The sequence below is a fragment of the Salmo salar genome, chromosome ssa01 (assembly GCF_905237065.1).
Source record: "Salmo salar chromosome ssa01, Ssal_v3.1, whole genome shotgun sequence".
NCBI lineage: Eukaryota > Metazoa > Chordata > Actinopteri > Salmoniformes > Salmonidae > Salmo > Salmo salar.
The window spans coordinates 18,648,023-18,665,954 of NC_059442.1; the positions used below are offsets into that span (position 1 = coordinate 18,648,023).

The 17,932-nt window shown below is 43.4% G+C and overlaps 1 protein-coding gene across 5 annotated transcripts in view; it reads left to right on the forward strand.

Moving 5' to 3' along the window:
• Positions 1-17,932, forward strand: part of LOC106570958 (estrogen-related receptor gamma) — a 263,515-nt gene that overhangs the window by 186,998 nt on the left and 58,585 nt on the right. For all 5 annotated transcript variants that reach the window (XM_014143900.2, XM_014143663.2, XM_014143597.2 and 2 more), the window contains exon 5: positions 12,693-12,803. In XM_014143900.2, coding sequence (XP_013999375.1) covers positions 12,693-12,803 — 111 coding nt within the window. The remainder of the gene's footprint in view (positions 1-12,692; positions 12,804-17,932) is intronic.

The window sequence follows — 17,932 nt, forward strand, 5'->3', positions numbered from 1 at the left end:
TGTTAGCCTGCTAAACTAAAGCCTTGGTAACAAGGCTGACCTGGCTATAATGTAATGTAATGTCCTGTCAGGGAAGAGTGGAAGATGGAGGAGAGGAGAGAGAGGGGGATGAAAAATTAAGCGAAGAAAGGAACAATGCAATAGGGATGCAGGGATGAGAGAGGAGGTGTAGTTTGTGAAAGTGACACTGTAATTACAGGAACCCTCAGAGGAATTCAACCCAGCTTTCTCTTCTCCTTTATCTCTCTCATTCTCTCTCTTTCTTTTGTCTCACTCCTCCTCTCTCTATCCTCTCTCTACTTACCCATCCTTCCCTAACCCTTATTCTTTTCTACTTCTAATTTTTGCTGTATCTCAATTTCTCTCTCTTCTGCGCCTCCCCCCCTCTCTCTCTCTACCTGCCCAATCCCATATCCCACTCTCATCCAGCTTCCTCATTCTCTATTTTTCTCTTCCTTTTTTCTCTCTCTCTACCTCTCTCCTCTCTCTCTGTCTTTCTCCCCCTCTCTCTTTACCTGGCCATGCCCATTTCATTACTGCCCCCTTCTCCTCTACTCCTCCTCTCCTCCCCCTCTCCTCTTCTCCTGGTCATCCTTTATTATTTGAAGGCTCATTTGTTAAGAGGGAATGGTCTCGTTCTCCCTCGTCTTTTCCCTCTTTTTGTAGGCTTTGGAAATATAATTTTTAATTTGATTCATTTAGATTAAATCATTAATCAGGAGTGAGAGTGAGTTAATTTGGTGGGAAATAAATGAGGTAGTTAGAAGGGTCTTTATGAAGTGAGCGCGGTGTGTGAGTGTGTGAGTGTGTGTGTGCGTGCATGTGGGTGTGTGTGCGTGTGTGTGCGTTTGTGTGCACGCACATGAGAAAGGGAGAAAGCGAGCAGCAATAAGCGAGAAAGGAATAACAGGGGTAGGTCCACAGTAAATCAACTCTTAAATACTTGATTCAATATTTGATCAAATATTGTATGTACGCTGCTCACTAAAGGAAAAAAGCAGTAACTATGACATTTTTTTTTACTGCTAAATCTTACAGAGTATTTTTCTGTCTAGACAGACAGCAAATTATTACATTTTTTTGGTATTTATTTCGATCTTGTCTCATCGCTGCAACTCCCCAACGGGCTCGGGAAGCGAAGGTCGAGTCATGCGTCCCCCGAAACATGACCCGCCATCAATGCTACATCAATGTGTTGGAGGATAAACCATTCAACTGACAACCGAGGTCAGCCTGCAGGCGCCCAGCCTGCCACAAGGAGTCGCTAGAGCGTGATGAGCCAAGTAAAGCCAATTGTGTGCCGCCCTATGGGACTCCCGGTCAAGGCCAGTTGTGACACAGCCTGGGATCGGACCCAGGTCTGTAATGACGCCTCAAGCACTGCGATGCAGTGCCCTAGACCACTGCATCATTCGGGAGGCCCTACAGACAGCAATTTCTGATACTCAATTATATTTTCTGATCAAATGGCTTGTTCTTGTGTCAGGAAACTAAATTCCACATTAATCAGATAATATTACAACAGGTGAAAGATTTTTTATCAAATTCTTAGTTAGTGTGTTTTGCCTCATTTCATACATGATAGATATCATGTAAGAAATATACACACAAGAAATATACACTAACAGAATATACACACTCTACTGTAACAGTAAATATACACTATATTGTAACAGTAAATATACACTATATTGTAACAGTAAATGTACACTATACTGTAACATAATATACACACTCTACTGTAACAGAAGATATACACTATACTGTAACAGAATATACACACTCTACTGTAACAGAATATACACACTCTACTGTAACAGAATATACACACTCTACTGTAACAGTAAATATACACTATATTGTAACAGTAAATATACACTATACTGTAACAGTAAATATATGTTATAGTTTAACAGTAAATATACACTGTACTGTAACAGTAAATATATGCTATAGTTTAACAGTAAATATACACTATACTGTAAAAGGAAATATATACTATATTTTAACAGTAAATATACACTGTAGTGTAACAGTGTTCATTTCATACATGATAATATATCTGCTGACGTTCATACCTCTCCACCCATCCCTGCTTCATCACTCCATCACAGGCCCCCTGTGTGCTAGCCCACTTGGAGTTAAGAGTATCTTGACCACTCGATGACATGACCCCTCTCTGTACCTGTTCTGTCAGCTCTTCTGCTGTCACACACACACACACACGCACACACACACACGCACGCACGCATACACACACACACACACTGCCGTGGCTCTCTCTTTTCATCTAACTCTGTCTCTCTTTCCAACTTCCTCCTCTTCCTCTAAGAGGCTTCTATTGACAGAGAAGGGAATAGTTCAATACAGTATGTTGGTGTGGCAATGGATATAGAAAATACTTGTTGGTCTTGTTTCTGAAGTGATTCTTATCTGATCCAATCAAGGGTAGGAGCAGTCAATTCAGTGTGTCATCTGTATCCACACATACATGCACATCCCTCACACACACACACACACACACACACACACACACACACACACACACACACACACACACACACACACACACACACACACACACACACACACACACACACACACACACACTAATTCATTCTCTCTCTTCAGCTTAGCGTGTTTGCTAAGTCTCTCACGTCTGTCGTCTCTCCGCTGGTCAGCACATTTTCCCAGAATGCAAATCCCTGTCTGAGGGCGATCCAAACGCCAGCGGAACTCTTTCCCTGCACGTTCAAAGCAATGCTCCGATATTCTGGGCCCTACCTTCACAAACACACACACACTAGTGTTGAGCAGTATACCCATATATCCTACTAGAATTTTTGTTGCGTTCGGTAGTTCTGTCAAATGTGTCTCACGTGATTGAGAGGATCAAGTCTGTATCAGCACAGCTTGAATAATGCAACGCGGCATGTAGAACTCTTGAAACTGTTTATTACTGTTCGCAAAACAATGTCCTTACAGGCTAGAACACCTTTACAATGCTAGACAAAGCCGGTAGCTTCCAGCTTTAATTGTCGGCTAATTTTCCTTGCTCGCTTACAGCTGAAACCATAATGCAAAATATACTGATGGTAGCTTTTTGTCACCAAAAACATTAATTCACTTTGTCTCCCTCGCCACCAAAAATGCATTGACTTCTTCATCTCCTTCTCCTCTCATCTGGTTTCCACTAGATTCCATAGTCCCAAAGTCAAAGTCAAAATAAAATTGATCAGCTTTTGCTCTTCTAGCTCTGACTCTACTGACTCTACGTTATAGAGGGGAAAATGACTTCCTATGACTGTGATATGTGGTTGTCCCGCCTAGCTATCTCAAGATGAATCCAGTCGCTCTGGATAAGAGACTAAATGACTACAATGTTCATGTGAATGCCTCTTTAATGATGTCATTACTTTCTTAAAGAGACAGTTCACTCTTTTAATAAAGTAAGAGATTACTTTTATGCAAATGCTGTTGATCAGTACAATAAAATAATGTTTTCCTAGCAGTTTCCAATAGAATAAATCCGAAATTGAAGGGATTGTTTGTCATCTATAGCCCCATGAAATCGGCTAAAACAAGCTCAATAACTCAGTGCATGCAGACACTCCTATTGAATAATTGTTACAATCGTTATTGGAAGGATTGGACCAAGGTGCAGCATGGTAGGCGAACATATTACTTTATTAAAATGAACACCGAAAACAAAACAAATACAAACGAAACGTAATGTAACGTAGGGCATACAGCACAGTACCAAAAACAAGATCCTACAAACTAAGGTGGGAAAAAGGCTGCCTAAGTATGATCCCCAATCAGAGACAACGATAGACAGCTGCCTCTGATTGGGAACCATACCCGGCAAACAAAGAAATAGAAAACTAGAATGCCCACCCAAATCACACCCTGACCTAACCAGATAGAGAAATAAAAAGGCTCTCTAAGGTCAGGGCGTGACAATAATATACATTCACCTGTATTGTGAATAGAACTAGGCTACATCTTGATTCGCCCAGTTTATCAATAGAGATTTACCATTCAAATAAATGATTATCGTTATGTTGTTTTGTAGTCAGATTGGTAAAAACAAAGTCAAATTAATTGTATGATTGTATAAGTGATTAATTCATGCATACATGGCTGTCCAATAAATGTACATAACATTTTTCAAATGTAATGACATTGAACTCAAAAGATGGCCAACGATTGAACAGAGCAGTAGCTGAGTTTATCTGTCTGGATCCAATGCCATTCTGTGACTTTAGATAATATGCCTTCTTTTTGTTGTTTTTGTGGTATCGTGATGTTATCGAGTATCGTGATGGTACCGAGTATCGTGATGTTATCAAGTATCGTGATGGTATTGAGTATCATGATGGTATCGAGTACCGTGATGGTATTGAGTATCGTGATGGTGTCGATTATCGTGATGTTATTGAGTATCATGATGTTATCGAGTATCGTGATGGTATCGAGTATCGTGATGGTGTCGATTATCATGATGGTATTGAGTATCATGATGTTATCGAGTATCGTGATGGTATCGAGTATCGTGATGTTATCGAGTATCATGATGGTATTGAGTATCGTGATGGTATCGAGTATCGTGATGGTATCGAGTATCGTGATGGTATTGAGTATCATGATGGTATCGAGTATCGTGATGGTATCGAGTATCGTGATGGTATCGAGTATCATGATGGTGTCGAGTATCGTGATGGTATCGAGTATCATGATGGTGTCGAGTATCATGATGGTGTCGAGTATCGTGATGGTATCGAGTAGCGTGATGTTATCGAGTATCATGATGGTGTCGAGTATCGTGATGGTATCGAGTAGCGTGATGTTATCGAGTATCATGATGGTGTCGAGTATCGTGATGGTGTCGAGTATCATGATGGTGTCGAGTATCGTTTTGGTATGAAGTGTCACGATGGTATCGAGTATTGTGAGTACCGTTGTACTAAACCTGGTATTGGTATCGAAGTACAAATTACAGTATCATGACAATACGAATACACACACACACACACACACACACACACACACACACACACACACACACACACACACACACACACACACACACACACACACACACACACACACACACACACACACACACACACACACACACACACACAGGACTTATCTGGTCTGCTCTGTTGGCCAGGTGGTTAATTAGTCATTGTGTGTTTGTGTCTTTCTGTGTGTGTGACTTTGTGTTTTGGTAAACCACAGCGTTTGGGATTGAGGCACCACTCCGTTTCTCTGAGTGCTTGGGTCCTTCCTCAGGACCCATGGGTGTTCCACTCTGCTGCCTGCTAGAAAACCACAGTGGGCCTGTAATGGAAAGAATGAAAAAGGAGAGGAGGAGAATAAAAGAAAAGCGGAGCATTGAAATGAGAAAACAGAGAAACACGCAGGGGCCTTATGGCTTGAACAAATCAGAGACCTGGAAAGCAAGGGAATCCTTCCTGATACAGAGAGAGGGAGTGCAGCGGAGGGAGAGAATAGAGGGAAGAGAGGAAGACTCGGAGGAAAAGAAAAGGGAAACAGGCAGAGGACAGCATGGCATGTATTTTCTGGTGTAAGGTAGTTCATCTCTTGGCTTAGCACGGAGCTTGATTAAGATGCCTTCACAAGCGGCTAGTACTGCCTTAGACGCAAGCATGGTGGTGGCTCATTGACCACTGTGCATGTGCGTGTGCACATGCGTGCAATTAAAGAGCTAAGGTTGGGAGATTTTATTTTGTAGCAGTGGGGGTGTATTTCACAGAGACACGCGGCTGTTGGCTTTATAAGCCAACTGTTAGTGGGGGGAGAGGGCAAAAGGTGAGGGGGATGAGAGGGGAAGAGGAGAGAGGATGAGAGGGGAAGAGGAGCGGGGGATGAGGGGGAAGAGAAGAGGGAGGAGAGAGGAAAGAAGGGATAGGGCTTTACACAAGGCTTTATGAGGCCTAGCAGTAATGCCAGGTGTGTATGCAGGCCCTAGTGACACAATTGCCCTAGTGTTTTAACACACACACACCCCACACATACCTACACACACACAGTGACATGATTCCCCCAGCGTTTTAATATAAACCAAAGCAGTGAACATGCTCTCTGTCAGCCGACAATCAACAGACGCTCCACACACACTGAGAAACAATCACATAGAAATCAAAATCAAATCAAATCAAATGTGTATTTGTCACATACAGGTTTTTAGCAGATGTTATTGCGGGTGTAGTGAAATGCTTGTGTTTCTAGCTCCAACAGTGCAGTAATATCTGACAGTAATATCTAACAATATACACAATCTAAAGTAAAGGAATGGAATTAAGAATATATAAATATTTGGACGAGCGATGTCAGAGTGGCATAGACTAAAATACAGTAGAATAGGATAGAATACAGTAAATCATAATAATAATAAATACATATGAGATGAGTAAGGCAAAAACTGTAAACATTATTAAAGGGACCGGTGTTCCATTATTAAAGGGGCCAGTGATTCCAAGTCCATGTATATAGGGCAGCAGCCTCTAATGTGCTTGTGATGGCTATCAGAATTTAACAGTCTGATGGCCTTGAGATAGAAGCTGTTTTTCAGTCTCTCGGTCCCAGCTTTGATGCACCTGTACTGACCTCGCCTTCTGGATGACAGCAGGGTGAACAGGCCTTGTTCCTTGTGGTCCCAGTGTTGAGTATCAGCGAAGTGGAGGTGTTTTTCTACCTTCACCACCTGGGGGCGACACGTCAGGATGTTCAGGACCCAGTTGCACAGGGCGGGGTTCAGACCCATGGCCTCGAGCTTAATGATGAGCTTGGAGGGTACTATGGTGTTGAATGCTGAGCTATAGTCAATGAACAGCATTCTTACATAGCTATGCCTCTTGTCCAGATGGGATAGGGCAGTGTGCAGTGCAATGGCGATTGCATCGTCTGTGGATCTATAGGGGTGGTAAACAAGTTGAAGTGGGTCTAGGGTGGCAGGTAAGGTAGAGGTGCTATGATCCTTAACTAGTCTCTCAATGCACTTGATGATGACAGAAGTGAGTGCTACGGGGCGATAGTCATTTAGTTTGCTTTCTTGGGTACAGGAACAATGGTGGCCATCTTGAAGCATGTGAGGACAACAGACTGGGATAGGGAGAGATTGAATATGTCCGTAATCACTCCAGCCAGCTGGTCTGCGCATGCTCTGAGGAAGCGGCTAGGGATGCCATCTGGACCGGCAGCCATGCGGGGTTAACAGGTTAACACGTTTAAATGTCTTACTCACGTCAGCCACAGAGAAGGAGAACCCACAGTCCTTGGTAGCAGGCCGCGTCGGTGGCACTGTGTTATCCTCAAAGCGAGTGAAGAAGCTGTTCAGCCTGTCCGGATGCAAGACCAGTCTGTTTCACTTCATCTCTCTCTGGCTCACACACACACACACACACACACACACACACACACACACACACACACACACACACACACACACACACACACACACACACACACACACACACACGCCCACACACACGCCCACGCCAAACTACTGTGTGTGTGTGTGTGTGTGTGTGTGTGTGTGTGTGTGTGTGTGTGTGTGTGTGTGTGTGTGCACCTTAAGCATTTTAAAGATGTAACATTTCAGGGGGGTTAATAAGTACACTTATCACACCCTGCTAAACGGACATGTAGTGTCACACACACACACACACCATCTCACCCCTTCTCTCCACATCTTCTCATCTCTCCTAGTCATCTGTATACTTCTGGCCCTTCTTTGGACACTGTGTTAACTAACCTCCAGACGAGCTTCAATGCCATACAACTCTCCTTCCGTGGCCTCCAACTGCTCTTAAATGCAAGTAAAACTAAATGCACGCTCTTCAGCCGATCGCTGCCCGCACCAGCCCGCCCGTTCTGACTTAGAATATGTGGACAACTACAAATACCTAGGTGTCTGGGTATACTGTATACTCTCCTTCCAGACTCACATTAAACATCTCCAATCCAAAATTAAATCTAGAATCGGCTTCCTATTTCCCAACAAAGCATCCTTCACTCATGCTGCCAAACATACCCTCGTAAAACTGACTATCCTACCGATCCTCGACTTCGGCGATGTCATTTACAAAATAGCCTCCAACACTCTACTCAACAAATTGGATGCAGTCTATCACAGTGCCATCCGTTTTGTCACCAAAACTACCCACCACTGCGACCTGTTCGCTCTCGTTGGCTGGCCCTCGCTTCATACTCATCGCCAAACCCACTGGCTCCAGGTCATCTACAAGTCTCTGCTAGGTAAAGCCCTGCCTTATCTCAGCTCACTGGTCACCATAGCAGCACCCACCCGTAGCACGCGCTCCAGCAGGTAAATCTCACTGGTGACCCCCAAAGCCAATTCCCCCTTTGGCCACCTTTCCTTCCAATTCTCTGCTGCCAATGAATGGAACAAACTGCAAAAATCACTGAAGTTGGAGACTCATATCTCCCTCAATAGCTTTAAGCAGCAGCTGTCAGAGCAGCTCACAGATCACTGCACCTGTACATAGCCCATCTGTAAACAGCCCATCCAACTACTTCATCCCCATACTGTTATTTATTTATTTATCTTGCTCCTTTGCACCCCAGTATCTCTACTTGCACATTCCTCTTCTGCACATCTTCCATTCCAGTGTTTAATTGCTATATTGTAATTACTTCGCGACCATGGCCTATTCGTTGCCTTACCTCCCTTATCTTACCTCATTTGCACACTATGTATATACTGTAGACTTTTTTTCTACTGTATTATTGACTGTATGTTTGTTTATTCCATGTGTAACTCTGTGTTGTTGTATGTGTCGAACTGCTTTGCTTTATCTTGGCCAGGTCGCAGTTGTAAATGAGAACTTGTTCTCAACATGCCTACCTGGTTAAATAAAGAGGAAAAAAAAACATTAAAAAAAAACTTCTATCTCCCCTCATCTCCTCCTCTCCTAGTCATCTATCTCTCCTCATCTCCTCCTCTCCTAGTCATCTATCTCTCCTTATCTCCTCGTCTCCAAGTCATCTATCTCTCCTCATCTCCTCCTCTCCTAGTCATCTATCTCTCCCCATCTCCTCCTCTCCTAGTCATCTATCTCTCCTCATCTCCTCCTCTCCTAGTCATCTATCTCTCCTCATCTCCTCATCTCCTAGTCATCTATCTCTCCTCATCTCCTCCTCTCCTAGTCATCTATCTCTCCTCATCTCCTCCTCTCCTAGTCATCTATCTCTCCTCATCTCCTCGTCTCCTAGTCATCTATCTCTCCTCATCTCCTCCTCTCCTAGTCATCTATCTCTCCTCATCTCCACCTCTCCTAGTCATCTATCTCCCCTCATCTCCTCCTCTCCTAGTCATCTAGCTCTCCTCATCTCCTCGTCTCCTAGTCATCTATCTCTCCTCATCTCCTCCTCTCCTAGTCATCTATCTCTCCTCATCTCCTCATCTCCTAGTCATCTATCGCGTCTCTTCTTCCTTCCTCCACTCCACCTTTGTATTAATGTACTGTGAGAGTAAGAGTCCCCCTCCCTCTCTCCATCCCTCTCCCTCTACATTTACCCCCTTTATCTCTCCTTCCCTCTCCCTCTACCCCCTCCCCTTCTCCCCTCCCTCTCTCCATCCCACTCCTTCCCTATAAATTCACTAGATGCCAGAAGGGATTCTAACACCGCTATGAAATCCTCAACAAGTCTTGTAATGTCTTTATGGTCATCTGTGGGTTTCTAGTAAAGGCCCAAGAGAAGAGGATCATTTAAAAGGAAGAGAACGCTCCAGTCAGACAATAGGCCTATCTGTCTGCTTCCTTAATTAAAACCCTAAGTGTCTTGTAATCAGGCCCAGATTTATGACATGATGAAATGAATTTCCTCTCTGTCACTACTCCTATGGGTTTCACTCCTCTCCTCCATTTCTCTCCTCTCCTCCAATTCCCCTTAGCCCTCCCTCTCTCCTTCAATCCCACTCCTCTCTCTCTCTCTCCCTCTATATATATATATATATATATATATATATATATATATATATATCTCTCTCTCTCTCAGTTAGGACACCTATAAATGTGTTACAGTCCTGTAGCTGGCCATACAGAATGTGAAAGCCATCAAACCTTGCATGTCAGCCTGCAATGTGCATGTTTTTCATTATACAGTGGCTTGCGAAAGTATTCACCCCCCCTTTGGCATTTTTCCTATTTTGTTGTGTTACAACCTGGAATTAAAATAGATTTTTGGGGTGTTTATATAATTTGATTTAGACAACATGCCTACCACTTTGAAGATGCAAAATATGTTTCATTGTGAAACAAACAAGAAATAAGACAGAAAAACAGAAAACGTAACTATTCACCCTCCCAAAGTTAATACTTTATTGAACCACCTTTTGCAGCAATTACAGCTGCAAGTCTCTTGTGGTATGTCTCTATAAGCTTGGCACATCTAGCCACTGAGATTTTTGCCCATTCTTCAAGGCAAAACTGCTCCAGCTCCTTCAAGTTGGATGGGTTCTGCTGGTGTATAGCAGTCTTTAAGTCATACCACAGATTCTCAATTGGATTGAGGTCTGGGCTTTGACTCGGCCATTCCAAGACATTTAAATGTTTCCCTTAAACCACTTGAGTGTTTCTTTAGCACTATACTTAGGGTCATTGTCCTGCTGGAAGGTCAACCTCTGTCCCAGTCTCAAATCTCTGGAAGACTGAAACAGGTTTCCCTCAAAAATGTCCCTGTATTTAGCGCTATCCATCATTCCTTCAATTCTGACCAGTTTCCCAGTCCCTGCCGATGAAAAACATCCACCACCATGCTTCACTGTGGGGATGGTATTCTCGGGGTGATGAGAGGTGTAGGGTTTGCGCCAGACATAGCGTTTTCCTTGATGGCCAAAAAGCTACATTTTAGTCTCATCTGACCAGAGTTCCTTCTTCCATATGTTTGGGGAGTCTCCCACATGCCTTTTGGCGAACACCAATTTTTTTCATAAGCAATGTTTTTTTCTGGTCACTCTTCCGTAAAGCCCAGCTCTGTGGAGTGTACGGCTTAAGGTGGTCCTATGGACAGATACTCCAATCTCCACTGTGGAGCTTTGCAGCTCCTTCAGGGGTATCTTTGATCTCTTTGTTGCCTCTCCGATTAATGCCCTCTTTGCCTGGCCCGTGAGTTTTGGTTGGCGGCCCTCTCTTGGCAGATTTGATGTGGTGCCATATCCTTTCCATTTTTTAATAATGGATTTAACGGTCCTCCGTGGGATGTTTAAAGTTTCAGATAATTTTTATAACCCAACCCTAATCTGTACTTCTCCACAACTTTGTCCCTGACCTGTTTGGAGAGCTCCTTGGTCTTCGTGGTGCCGCTTGCTTGGTGGTGTTGCAGACTCTGGTGCCTTTCAGAACAGGTGTATATATACTGAGGTCATGTGACAGATCATGTGACACTTAGATTGCACACAGGTGGACTTTATTTAACTAATTATGTGACTTCTGAAGGTAATTGGTTGCACCAGATCTTATTTTGGGCTTCATAGCGAAGGGGCTGAATACATATGCACGCACCACTTTTCCGTTCTATATTATGTATCATTTTTTTTAAACAAGTAATTTTTTTCATTTCACTTCACCAATTTTGTATATGTCCATTACATGAAATCCAAATAAAAATATATTTAAATTACAGGTTGTAATGCAACAGAATAGGAAAAACACCAAGGGGGATGAATACTTTTGCAAGGCACTGTAGGTGTGTGTGTTTGTGTGTGTGTGCGCGTGTGAGTAAGTGTATCTGGTTACAGCTTGTTAGCAGCAGAAGCTGACAACAGCTCTGTGTCGTGGGCCTTGACATTTCTCTGTCTACGCTAGAAACTCACCATGTCACTAATGTGACATCTTACTAAGACCACTGTCTATTCTGGGGGGAGAGTAGTGTGTGTGTGTGTTCATTTTTTTAATCGACCATAGTAGAAAGGTAGAGAAAGGTGTGTGTTTGGGGGGTGCGTTCATGAGTGTGTGTGTGGTTCCTTTTGAAACTTCCTAATTCAGCATGTTGTCTCTGACAGCAGAGAGTTCTCTAGGGAGAACAGGATCCTCCACTACACCTACTCTCCTCTCCTCTGCTCTTATCTCCTCTCCTCTGCTCTTATCTCCTCTCCTCTCACATCACAACATAACATGGGCCTCTCCCTGTCCACCTTTAAGTGGTAACCAAGGAAACAGCCAATCCCTGGAGAGCTGTGCATAATTAAATTAGGGCTCCTTTGTGTGTCAATTAATTAAAGACAGAGATAGGTCTTTAAGGTGGAAAGACAAGCGAGAGAGAGGGGGGGTAGGGAGAGAGAGAAACACTAGATATCGTTTTACTGCTATAGCACCTTGATAAATTAGCGACTGGCTAAGGCCACAGGACACTGTTATAAAGGGATGATAACAACCAGAACAATCACAAAACACACACATCTATTTCCTCTTCTTCTCCCTGGTTATGATCTAGCTTTGCTCATATGTAACTGTTTAATCTCTAACCTCTGTCTGTCTGTCTGTCTGTCTGTCTGTCTGTCTGTCTGTCTGTCTGTCTGTCTGTCTGTCTGTCTGTCTGTCTGTCTGTCTGTCTGTCTGTCTGTCTGTCTGTCTGTCTGTCTGTCTGTCTGTCTGTCTGTCTGTCTGTCTGTCTGTCTGTCTGTCTGTCTGTCTTTCTAGGTGTGCGGCTGGACCGGGTGCGTGGTGGCAGACAGAAGTACAAGCGCCGGATAGATGCTGAGAACAGTCCTTACCTCAACCCTCAACTGGCCCTGCCTCCCAAAAAGCCATGTAAGGACACACACACATACACACACACACCCACCCACCCACACACACACATATATATTTTGAAAACACACACACAGATATTGCGGAGATGTTTCTTCCTGGTATTTATACACATGATCACACCTTGGAGGGTTTTTTGAAGGAGAGATTGGGAGAAGGAAAGAGAGAGAGACGTAAATATTAATGTGAACAGATATGGTGTAACTTTCTGAGAGGGGAAATGAGTGTATGAGAACGCAAGGGCAAGTGATGAAGCGACATTGGAAAGTGATAGAGAGGGAGATGAAAAGAGAGAGAGAGGCCTAATCCAGATTTAATCCAATCTGGCAAAGACATCACTACATTTACTTTCTAGTCATTTAGCCGATGCTCTTATCCAGAGTGACTTACAGTAGCGAGTGCATACATTTTGTACTTTTTCGTATCAAACCAACGTTACCACTCTCCCTTTCTTTCTCTCTCCTTCTCTCTCACCAGCCATCTGCCACTCATTGGGCAAACAGACAGACGCTATCTCTGATACTCTCCTCTCTCCCCTCTCCTCCTCTCTCCTCTTTCCTCTCTACTCTCCTCTCCCCGCGAGGTGCTTACCAGCTCTGTCTCATAAACCCTTTTACTTAATGCTAGTGTCAGTAACTGCTAGGAGTGGTGGTAGGAGTCAGGCGCAGAGAGCAGAGGTAAGGAAATGTGTGTTTATTCCAATAAACACAAAACGGTCGACGCCAACACAACCGGCGTGAAAAATGCAAAGTGCCCAGAACAACAGGTACACAGCATGCATATAAAATAATACTTGTCGATCGCCAGCACATCCAATAACAAAACACACTCTGATGCAAAATAATCCCGCACAAACCTGGGCGGGCTAAACAGGCTTAAATAACCATAAATCAAGAGAACCAAATGAGGAACAGGTGCAAACAATAAGACCTACCAAACGAAAAGGAAAAAGGGATCAGCGGCGGCTAGTAGGCCGGTGACAACGACCGTCGAGCGCCGCCCGAGCAGGCAGGGGAGCCACCTTCGGTGGAATTCGTGACAGCTAGCATATTCTTGTGGAACACAATATGCTGTACTGCATAAAAGCTGAAGAAATAATTAGAAGAATTATTGGAGGGAAAATCACATTAGGAATGTGGCTGCTGGAGTAACCCCTTGGCTTTATCCCACCTGATCCTGATCCTACTGCTAGCCAACACAGGAGTAACCCCTTGGCTTTATCCACTATCCTGTCCTACTGCTCCAACAGTAACCCCTTGGCTTTATCCCACCTGATCCTGATCCTACTGCTAGCCACACAGGGTAATTGGCTTTTCACCTTCTTCTTCTCAGAGTCTTTATGTCCTCTCTAGCCACACAGGAGTACCCCTTGGCTTTATCCCACCTGATCCTGATCCTACTGCTAGCCAACACAGGAGTAACCCCTTGGCTTTTTCCCACCTGATCCTGATCCTACTGCTAGCCAACACAGGAGTCCTTGGCTTTTCCACTCTACTGCTAGCCACGCTTTACTCTCTCTCTCTCTCTCTCTCTCTCTCTATATATATATATATATATATATATATATATATATATATATATATATATATATATATATAGAGAGAGAGAGAGAGAAATATATATAGATATATATATCTCTTTCTGTCTCTCACTCTTGCTCTCTCTCTCTCAATGTCACCAAAGTGAAACACAATTCAAGCTAATCAGTGGATCAGAATTTTTGCTTCGCTGTCTTCAACATTCCAACACTAGATTTATTTACAGACGTGAAGAAATATCCATTCCCCACTATTGTTCATAAGAGGAGTGTATTAGCACTTATTGAGTCAGTATGGTGAATACCTACAGTATCAGCCCTAGTAGAACCCAGGCCAAACCAGCCGTCCACATTGATTATCCACACATAACAAAGGCTAGGGGAGATGAAATGGGGTGGCATTGATTGTAATTAAGGAAACATTAAATAAGATTTAGCTACAGACTGATAGAGCTCTAGTCTAGCCACTCTCTCTTTCTCTCTCTCTGTCTCTGTCCCTGGAGTAGGGGCTGCTCTGGTCGATATGCAAACAACACCCTCTCTGCCTCACTCTATCCATCTATCTAGCTCTACCTATCTTCTTCTCTCCACCTCTCTTTTTCTCACGTGCTCTCTCTATCTCGACTTTGTGTCTTTATCTATTTTTGTGCCTCCATCTCTCCCTTCCCTCTCTCTCTCATCCCTGTCTCTCCCTCCCACCCCTCTCTCTTCCCTCTCTCTCTCTCATCCCTGTCTCTCCCTCCCACCCCTCTTTCTTCCCTCTCTCTCTCATCCCTGTCTCTCTCTCCCACCCCTCTCTCTTCCCTCTCTCACTCTTCCCCTTTCTCTCACTCTCTTTCAAATGTCTCTTTCTCTCTCTTTTTGTGACTCCACCAATCCATCAATCTATCTCCCCCTCTCTCTCCTCTCTCTCCATATCCCCCTCTCGCTTCTCTCTCTCCATCTCTCTATACTCCCCCTCTCTCTCCTCCTCTCTCTCACTCCTATCTCCCCATCTCTCTATACCCCCCTCTCTCCTCTCTCTCCACTCCCCCTCACTCTCCTCTCTCTCTATCTCTCGCTCTTTCCTCTCTCCATCTCTCTCTCTCCTCTCTCTCCCTCCTCTCCTCTCTCTCCTCTCTCTCTATCTCCCCCTCTCTCTCCTCTCTCTCCATCTCTCTCTCCATCTATCTATATTCCCCGCTCTCTCATCTCTCTCCATCTCTCTATATCCCCCCTCTCTCTCCTCTCTCTCCATCTCTCTATATTCCCTCTCACCTCTCTCTCATCTCTCTCTCTCTCCATCTCTCTCTCTCCATCTCTCTCTCCATCTCTCTCTCTCTCTCCCTCTCCCCCTCCCTCAATCCCCTCTCTCCCCTCTCTCTCTCTCTCTCTCTCCCTCTCTCTCCCCTCTCTCCCCTCTCTCTCTCTCTCCATCTCAGTGGTATTTTGGTTCAGTAGCTCATCATGATCATCTGTCATCTGGCTGCATGATTAAGCAGCAGATTCATTTGAATACAGGAGTGAGACTGCTACTAATTGTCCGTAGCAAGCTCATCTGCAGATATGATTTCATTGGAATTGTTTTTGTTTTATTTAACTTTCCCTGTGTCCTACATGATAAACACTCCCCGTGCCGTCTTCTTTTGTGTGAAACAATGCCTCTGTCACTGCCCTGTCTATGCCCCTCTAGTTCACTGTGCCAACTTGATTCAAACTGTCCCAATAGTAGAATGTACACATACCAGTAGAACGTACATATACCAGTGGAACATACACATATCAGTAGAACGTACACATACCAGTAGAACGTACACATACCAGTATAACATTCACATATCAGTAGAATTTACACATATCAGTAGAACGTACACATACCAGTAGAACGTACACATACCAGTAGAACATAAACATACCAGTAGAACGTACACATACCAGTATAACATTCACATATCAGTAGAATTTACACATACCAGTAGAACGTAAACATACCAGTAGAACGTACACATACCAGTAGAACGTAAACATACCAGTAGAACGTACACATACCAGTATAACATTCACATATCAGTAGAATTTACACATACCAGTAGAACGTAAACATACCAGTAGAACGTACACATACCAGTAGAACGTAAACATACCAGTAGAACGTACATATTCCAGGAGAACGTACACATACCAGTAGAATGTACACATACCAGTAGAACGTACACATATCAGTAGAACGTACACATACCAGTAGAACATACACATACCAGTAGAACGTACACATACCAGTAGAACATACACATACCAGTAGAACGTACACATACCAGTAGAACGTACACATACCAGTAGAACGTACACATATCAGTAGACATATCAGTAGAACATACACATGTCAGTACACATACCAGTAGAAAGTAAACATATCAGAACACGTACCAGTAGAACGTACATACAAGTAGAACGTACACATACCACTGGAACGTACACATACCAGTAGAACGTACACATATCAGTACACATACCAGTAGAAAGTAAACATATCAGAACACGTACCAGTAGAACGTACACATACAAGTAGAACGTACACATACCACTGGAACGTACACATACCAGTAGAATGTACACATAACAGTAGAACATACACATACCAGTAGAATGTACACATACCAATAGAACGTACACATACCAGTAGAACGTACACATACCAGTAGAACGTACACATACCAATAGAACATACACATTCCAGTGGAACGTACACATACCAGTAGAACATACACATACCAGTAGAACGTACACATACCAGTAGAATTTCCACATATCAGCAGAACGTACACATACCAGTAGAACGTACACATACCAGTAGAACGTACACATACCAGTAGAACATACACATACCAGTAGAACGTACAAATACCAGTAGAACGTACACATACCATTAGAACGTACACATACCAGTAGAACGTACACATACCAGTAGAACGTACACATACCACTGGAACGTACACATACCAGTAGAACGTACACATATCAGTACACATACCAGTAGAAAGTAAACATATCAGAACACGTACCAGTAGAACGTACACATACAAGTAGAACGTACACATACCACTGGAACGTACACATACCAGTAGAACGTACACATACCAGTAGAACGTACAAATACCAGTAGAACGTACACATATCAGTAGAATGTACACATACCAGTAGAACGTACAAATACCAGTAGAACGTACACATACCAGTAGAACGTACACATATCAGTAGAATGTACACATACCAGTAGAACGTACATATACCAGGAGAACGTACACATATCAGTAGAACGTACACATACCAGTATAACATTCACATATCAGTAGAATTTACACATACCAGTAGAACGTAAACATACCAGTAGAACGTACACATACCAGTAGAACGTAAACATACCAGTAGAACGTACACATACCAGTATAACATTCACATATCAGTAGAATTTACACATACCAGTAGAACGTAAACATACCAGTAGAACGTACAGATACCAGTAGAATGTAAACATACCAGTAGAACGTACACATACCAGGAGAACGTACACATACCAGTAGAACGTAAACATACCAGTAGAACGTACACATAT